Source organism: Spinacia oleracea, chromosome 3 (assembly GCF_020520425.1).
Source record: "Spinacia oleracea cultivar Varoflay chromosome 3, BTI_SOV_V1, whole genome shotgun sequence".
Taxonomy (NCBI): domain Eukaryota; kingdom Viridiplantae; phylum Streptophyta; class Magnoliopsida; order Caryophyllales; family Amaranthaceae; genus Spinacia; species Spinacia oleracea.
The window spans coordinates 42511850-42520084 of NC_079489.1; the positions used below are offsets into that span (position 1 = coordinate 42511850).

General features: G+C 34.3%; 1 protein-coding gene across 3 annotated transcripts; it reads right to left on the reverse strand.

The window, feature by feature from the left end:
* Positions 1–212: 212 nt before the first annotated feature.
* On the reverse strand, positions 213–7908 carry LOC110787651 (cytochrome P450 734A1). 3 transcript variants are annotated; one of them, XM_021992288.2, is made up of 4 exons: positions 7256–7906; positions 1834–2078; positions 1395–1758; positions 213–701 (listed from the first exon to the last, which is right to left on the reverse strand). In XM_021992288.2, exons 1-4 carry the CDS (start codon positions 7784–7786, stop codon positions 288–290), a joined length of 1554 nt encoding a protein of 517 aa, XP_021847980.2. In that variant the 5' UTR covers positions 7787–7906; the 3' UTR covers positions 213–287. The 3 variants fall into 3 exon arrangements, with proteins under 3 accessions (XP_021847980.2, XP_056696196.1, XP_056696195.1); XM_056840218.1 differs by having other exon boundaries at positions 1395–2078; positions 7256–7378; positions 7480–7667; XM_056840217.1 differs by having other exon boundaries at positions 1395–2078; positions 7256–7908.
* Positions 7909–8235: the final 327 nt, after the last annotated feature.

Genomic DNA, 8235 nt, shown 5'->3' on the forward strand with positions numbered 1-8235 from the left:
AACTATATTCATGAAAATTATCATTTTATTTGAATTTCTTTTATACGCTTTAGTAATATGTTACAACGCATCCTATAATATTATAGCCTAGATTCGTGGTTGTTTATGGGTTAAGGTAATATAAATTTTAGGTTGGTAAACCCCCCAGGCGTATGACCAATATTCATACTCCATTTCTTTAGTGGCAACACTAGCTATTCTGGTTGTGGAAATGTAGAAAATATTACAGGGTAATTTGATAAATAAGTAGAATGCATGAAGGTCTCATAGCTAGTATGAATAGGAAATTAAATATTCTTGAAAAGGATATGAGCACCAAATTGAGGTTGCAAGGTCATCAATTGCATCGGCGCATGAACATAAGTTGGTGATATCCTTAAGACATATTGACGAAGAATGATAGCCAGCACAATTATTGACTCTATCATTGCCAAGTTTTGGCCAACACAAACTCTAGGACCTAATGAGAAAGGGAAGAATGTCGCTGGATGCTTTCGAGGTTCCAAAAATCTCAAAGGGTTGAACTTATTTGCGTCTTCTCCCCAAACATTCACATCATGGTGAACATTTGTCATGGCGAGGTACAACAGTGTTTCAGCTGGTATTCTTAGATTTCCCAACTTCACTTCTTTCCCAGCTCTTCTTTTCATCATCACAGCAGGTGGATATAGTCGTAGGGTTTCATTCACTATCATCTTAATCTGTCATAATAATCAAATTTTTATAAACATTAAAACTATTTTTATGTTTATCAAACCTAACAGACATCAATACATATCTTCATTGTACATATTTGTTTTCTATTCCTTTTGTCTTTTAAGAGTTACAATCACTATTTTCGGCCGTATTATTTTTTAACTTTTACAACTGCTCTCCGATCGTTTATTTTATTTCCTATTTTCTTATGGCTCCACTTCAGTTATAAACAATTCTACTTCAACTTACACCCAACTTGTTTTTTTTTTTTTTAATTTATTGTCAACTACCCTACTTGCATCATTATTAATATCAAATCCGACTATGCTTCATTAATATTTATATTTGTCAACAATTGTAACTCCTACAAAAATACGAAGGGAGTACGAATAAACACCTTGTCCATCGTAACCCCTTGTACATATATACGTAGTAATCCGTATTTAAGAACAATAGTACATGGCATAATTTGACGGGAAAAGCCTTTATAATAGTTGGAACCATTTCATACCATCAACCTTAGTGACTACTCCGTATTTTTTATTATTAGATTCTTTACGACCATAAATAATGAAAATATTTGTGAAATACAAGTATAAATTAAATGAAGCTAATTACTGTAGTATAGTAGAATTCGAAGAGGTAAGTTTAAGTTAAGTTGAAAATGGAAGAAGGGAGTGAAAAAGAAAGGAACTCACAAGTTTGAAGTCATTGATGTTATCAACGGTAGGGAGACCATGGACACCGCAAACTTGAAAAACTTCATCCCTAGCTTTGTTTTGCCATTCTTGGTGAGCACTTAACATAATGAGTGCCCAAGTAAGTAGATTAGCAGTTGTTTCCTTCCCTGCAAAGTAGAAAGTCTTACACTCCTCTACAACTTCGTCTATACTCAACCTCTTTACTTTGCCACCCTCATTTTCAGTAGCTGACATGAATAAACTTAGCAAGTTACTTTTATTCCTAGTTGTTTCACTATTTTTCGTCATCAATAACTTAATCGAATCTCGAGTTTCCTTATCTAACCTCCACCTCTCTTTGTTTTTTGCAGTTGGTAAAAACCTGTATTCAAAAAAATGAACGCATTTTTTATATGTTAATGATATACATTTATAGAGTGTAATAGAGAATACTAACCTAAACCCAGGAATGTAAATGCTTCGGAGAGCAAGGGAAACGAGGTGCATTTGTTGTTCTTGCAATTCAAATATTCGTTTACCCTCTTCATAACTGCTTCCAAAATCGGTCCTAGATATGATATCTGCACTCAGATTATGAAGCTCTTTATGCACTTCCATTTCGAATTCTTCTTGGCTTCCCTTGGTTTCCTCCCATTCTATTAATGTCTTTCTTGTACTAGCAACAATATCTGGTATCCAACTCTGCAAAAGGAACCAACTTATTCAAACCAGACATGTCAATTATCTATCAACTTTTAAATACTAACTAAATTCTTTTGTGTTAAAGAATGTCAATGACTGTAAGCAAGTAATTGTCCTGTCCATCTCTCTAGAGTATAAAATCAAACATATAATAATTACTTATTCCCAAATTACATGATCTCGTCTATTTCTTTCATATTCTTGATTTTGAATCTTCAAGCAACCATTATTATTAACGTCATTATTAAATAGACAAAATAACATTTTTCAACCCATACCAAATGTTTGGGTGTCAAATTGGATTCCCAATTGGATGCCCTCACCTAAATCTCATTAAACCGTTAAGCTCTTGCTTAACCTCAAAGGAATCAAATCTTTTATACAGCCCATGCCCCATCCTGACAAGGCCCTTCCGCCTTTGTCAACAAACAATATAGTTGTATTTTTAAAGCTATGTTCATTTATTTCCTTCACACACACCTAAATCTAGTACGATCTCTCTTATTTGGAAGCACTAACTAATCGGATGGGCTATCCTCAGATCCAACCCCGATGCTAGTAGTGATGGCCAACGTGACGGGTTGGGTGGGTCTTGGGTCGGGGATAATTGACACACGACCCGCCTCAGTTAACTTAGGATGGGTCGAGCCGTGTGTTGTGTCGAAAAAATGGACACAATACATGATGGGTCGTACGTTAAGTGGGTCATGGGTCATGCGAGTCGAATGGGTTGACAGGTTTTGGGGATTGGTGTGACTCCGATGTGTCAGGTGGGTTTGGTGGGTTTAGAAGAGTCTTAGTAGCTTCATTTGGTCAGGTGAGTTTGGACGATTACTTAAGCGTTAAATAGTTATAAATTTTATACAAACTTAAAGTAGTCGTTAAATTACCGACTATAGAAGTAGTTGGTAAATTACCAACTACAAAAGAAATCGGTGGTTTATCGACTACTTAAGTAGTTGGTAAATTACGTTATCAACAACTTAAGTAGTCAGTATTTTACCGACTACTTCTGGTGGTCGGTAAAATACCGACTACTTTAATACATGAGCCGGGTGTTTTGTCGAAAAAAATGGACACCGTACATGATGGGTCGTACGTTAAGTGGGTCGTGGGTCATACGAGTCAAGTGGGTCCGATGTGTTTGGTTGGTTACGACACGTTTTGGGGATTGGTGTGACTCCGATGGGTCAGGTGAGTTTGGTGGGTTTAGAAGAGTCTTAGGAGCTTATTTGATCAGGTGGGTATGGACGATCACTTAAGCAATACATAGTTATAAATTTTTTATGAACTTAAAATAATTCATTTTATGCTTTTCGCATACTCATATAAATGTGGTTAATGTACATTTAAACAATAAAATTATTTTCATTTTAAACAAACAAAATAGTTTAAAGTAGGATGGTTGGTCTGGTAGGTTAGAGGGTTGGGTTCGTGTGTTTGGTGGGTTGGGTTCATGTAATCATGTGTTAAGTTGGGTGGGTCGGGTGTGTCGTGGTAGTTTGTGTCAGTTTCGATGGGGTGGGTTGAAATGGGTTGTGTTGAAAAAACTCGACCCACGACACATTAAAAAAAATATCCGAGTTGAGTGGGTTGTATCATGATAAAGTGGGTCCGATCCACGTGGCCCTTTGTGGCCTGGTTCGGACTCGACCTACTGGCCATCTCAAGATGCTAGTTAACGTATCTTTTGTGTAGGTACGTTCAGACTCAAAACAACTCAAGCAAGGTCTTTTTCATCCAACGACTAAGCTTCATTAGAGGCTACTTGTTTCATACCCGGAACAATTTGGCGGTGTCTATGGGGAAGATATTACGAATCCTTGAAAAATCCGCTCTTTCTTCTTCAAGACAAGATGAGCATCTCATATTCAGATTCTGAGTCATCCAACTCATTCGCACAACATCCGTACACGCGGATCAGGACAACCCGCACACATATTGCTATTTGGAACGGCGTCAAAACATCCTCGGCCCCAGGCAAATAAAGACGCAGTTGGAAGCGGTCATGGCCATTATGCAAAGCTACATTACACAGGCCAATGCAGCGACCAGATGAAGGTTGGACCTGGAAGAGGGTCCCCAAAAGCTTCATACCACACCACTCCCCATCGGTGTGGTCCGGAACCCAACTGAACACCATGACCGTTTCATTATGTTCCTTTTGTTGTTTTTTATTTTGAGGTTTTTTTTAATTTAGTTTCACGTTTTGTTATTTGACATTTGCGTTTTGATCCATTTGCAGGATGAGCATGTTAAATTTATACTACGTAAAAGGCAAGTCATCATTAGGTAAAAAGCTTCTATCAAGATATAAAATAACTAGTTAGTAGCCCGGATAATGCCCCGGGTAGTAGAAAAGTGGATCAATTACATTATTATATAGCTTGTTTTGAGTTTGATTTAAATTTAATTTGTTAGATTATATATCTTGCTTTGAATATGCTTTAATATATTTTATAATGAAAGGAATAGTAACTCGTAAAAAGTAATGACTAATTTAGTGATGTGAGACAATAAAGGAATGATTAAGATCAGTTTTCTAATTATATTGACTTAATATAGTTTTATACGTATAGAAAACAACAAAAAGAGTTGTGACATAGTGATTAGAATATGAGATATAAAAATTAGAGGTCATAGGTTCGAAACATATAGCTAACAATTTTCCAATATAATAAAAGAGGGCATATATCTTCTTCTATAAAAAAGCCGAAAGGGTGAAAAAATTTGGCGTAACTTTTTATACCTATTATACCCCTGCATTTACCTTATTATTACGAGCATGCATGTGTCGTACTACTATATTGTATGCTTCGTATTTTTATTTTCTATTGGTTTCCATGATGGTTTTGCATGATACTGGCACACACATTGATTCATCCACGTGTACATTTTGTAAAAAAAATGCCCCTCTCAAAAGGCTCAACAAAAGGTTGATCAAAAGGAGGTTAGAGGAAAAATAACACTTTAGTTTATACAGAGTATGCCTTCTTCATTACAAGAATTTTCCTTATTTGATTAACGTGTGTAATTTCTACATGCAACTGACTCATTATATAATTTTTTTATTTTTCAAAATTACATTAGATAATTGCTTGAGAAAACACCTGTATATTGACACGATGGGTAAGTTTAATTTTTTAAAACTTCAACTATGGTGCAACATTACAAATCCTCAAATCTCTAAGTTTAGTTTGAATGGTGTCTTGGTGTTATTTTATTTTATTTTTTGGCGGCATATTTTAGTGTATACTCTCCCCGTTTCTATAAATGGTATACTTTTACTAATATTATATCATTTTTCTCACTTAACAATGGACCCACATGTAGGCTCTGTTCTCTTCACCTTATTTTCACTTATTTCAGGTCTGATAAGATAAGATAAGATAAAATAAGATAAAATAAGGGCCAATAAGATAAGATAAGATAAGTTCAGGGCCAATAAGATAAGATAAGATAAAATAAGATAAGTTCAGGGTCAATAAGATAAGATAAGATAAGTTCAGTGCCAATAAGATAAGATAAGATAAGATAAGATAAGGTGAGGTAAATATTATATAAGGTAATACTATGGCCCTGTTTGGTTAAGAGCTGTTAGCTGATAGCTGGTTTGACTAGCTGTTAGCGGTTAGCTGTTTGCATTAGCTGATTTGACTAGCTGGTTTCATTAGCTGTTTGTGTAAAAGTGTTTGGTAAATTAGCTGATAGCCGTTAGCTGTTTAATATGTAAAATGACCATTAAGGACATTGACATACTTTGTTTCTTATTAATATTAAACAAATATTTTATTGTGTTAATTTTTTCTCTACATATTTTTCTAATAAACATTGACTAAATAAAATAAATTTATTTTTTAAAATTATTCTTTATTTTAATTTTTTAATAATATATATTTTTCAAATAGATAAATATTACTAACGAAATTTTAAGCATGATTGCAATATACTTCAATTGCTTCAAAGTACTAATATAAAATTTATTACAACAAAAAACGAATCTAGTAAATATGGTGAAATGAAAAAGAAAGTGTGAGTAATGTTTTTAGGAGAAAAATATGTAAGGTACCAAGGTTGATAGTGGTTTAACAATAGGTAACAGTAGGACAAAATAGTCATTGTCATCCACTTTCTCAAACCTCTAATTGCAAAAAGCTCCTATATTGAGCTTTTTGAAAATTAGCTTTTTCACCCCAAAACTCTTTTCCAATCCTCTCCTAACCAAACACTCTCAATTAGCTTTTTCTAAAGGTCAACCTCTAATTCACCCCAAAAAGCTCTTTTTCCCTCAAACCTCTCCTAACCAAACACCCCCTATAAGTTTCAATAAGATAAGATAAGATGAGGTTCAATAAGATAAGATAAGATAAGATAAGGGTCAATAAGATAAGGGTCAATAAGTTCAGATAAGATAAGATAAGGGTCAATAAGATAAGATAAGATAAAATAAGATAAGTTCAGGGTCAATAAGATAAGATAAGATAAGATAAGTGAAATTCAGGTGAAGATAAGATAAGATAAGATAAGATAAGATAAGATAAGATAAGATAAGATAAGGGTCAATAAGTTCAGATAAGGGTCAATAAGATAAGATAAGATAAAATAAGATAAGTTCAGGGTCAATAAGATAAGATAAGATAAGATAAGTGAAATTAAGGTGAAGAGAACACTACCGTATTCTTACTTCCTAAAAAACATTAAGAAATTCAACCACCTAAAATCCCACCAGTTTATTTGACACATTTCCACTAACTATATTAAAAAAATATCCAACTATTAAATACCACCAAATATATTAATAAGTCAATTAAATTGCCTAAACTATGTATCAGTCAAATTAGGACGAGTATTAAGCTAGGGCTAGAAGAGTATTTTTGAGTGATCGATATGCAATAAAGTTGCATGCAACAAATTATGTTTATTGCAATCTTATCTCTACTATTCTAAAAGTCCGTTAAATTTCATTGATTTGACCGTTGTATTCAATTAAACTTCAAATTTTTTAGATTTAAATTCATTATAGAATATGTGGTTTATAATTCTTTAGTTCACAGGTTATACGAAATATTATATAAGTCGGCATGTCAAATATGATGGAGATTATATGTGACAACTGACGAGATGATATTACTTGGCTTAGAGATTTTAATAACAGTATAGATTATAGGTGAACGTACCTTAACCCTCTCCATGCTAAAAGCCTGATTAGCAATACGGCGATGAAAAGCCCAATGATCACCATCAAGGCCAACAAGGCCTTGACCAAACAACATCTTAGCCAAGGGATTATACTTCAATTTCTTGAATAACACATTATTATTGATTAGCACTTCCTTAATCATAAGTGGATCAGAAATAGCAAGCATGGGCTTAGGCCCAAACCAGTAAAGAAAAGTGTTACCATATATGGCCGACCACTTATGGTAAAAAGGCATAACCCGGTGAGTGATATCATGATTGATGACTAGTGGATCCTCACCGGGGCCTCCTGGAAATATTTGAATGGTCTTGGATTGGGCTTCGGAGTATAACTGTCGGATCTGACCCGTGTTCCCAAAGATCGGGCGGTAAGTAGGTCCGACTATGCCTTGCTTGTTGAAATGGCGTTGTATACTCCATGGGACCCATAAGAGGGTGTGAGTGAGCTTAAGGAGAATGAGTGTACATATTATCAGAACAAGAAAAGGGAGGAGTAGGAGTGCTTGCATTTTTTGATACGGAGGAGAGAAGAATCATGGAGATGGAGATGGAGATGAAATTTTGGGCTTTATTTTTCTTCTTCTTCTAAGACTTTTTAGTCACGGATATTTTAGTTTAATACACTCTTAAGTGGCCGGGTATTGGTCATTGGTGGATTTGGTGATTAGATACTTTGATGGTTACTGGTTACTAGTTACTAGTTACTAGTTAGTGGAGCATTCACAATAATTAATACCAAGTAACAAACTACTTCACTTCCTATTTCGTCTACCGCTAAGAAAGCGTTTGAGTATGTCGGCTTGAGTAATTTAACAATTGCCCTTTTAGGTGAAAAAAAAATGTGACACTTTCTCCGTTTCTGAGTATTGGTAATAATATTTTCTTACTAACATATATAAATGAAATTAATAGACTCGTAATTATACTAGTATACGATATCTATTACTATATATTAAAA

What these genes read in the sequence shown, in the direction of transcription:
- LOC110787651 (XM_056840217.1), bottom strand. Translation starts at nt 7,786, where the DNA reads ATGCAAGCACTCCTACTCCTCCCTTTTCTTGTTCTGATAATATGTACA. An exon ending in TTAGCATGGAGAGGGTTAAG is followed by an intron (nt 2,079 to 7,255) that starts GTACGTTCACCT and finishes TTCCTTTTGCAG; the next exon opens with AGTTGGATACCAGATATTGT. An exon ending in ACATCAATGACTTCAAACTT is followed by an intron (nt 702 to 1,394) that starts GTGAGTTCCTTT and finishes TTATTATGACAG; the next exon opens with ATTAAGATGATAGTGAATGA.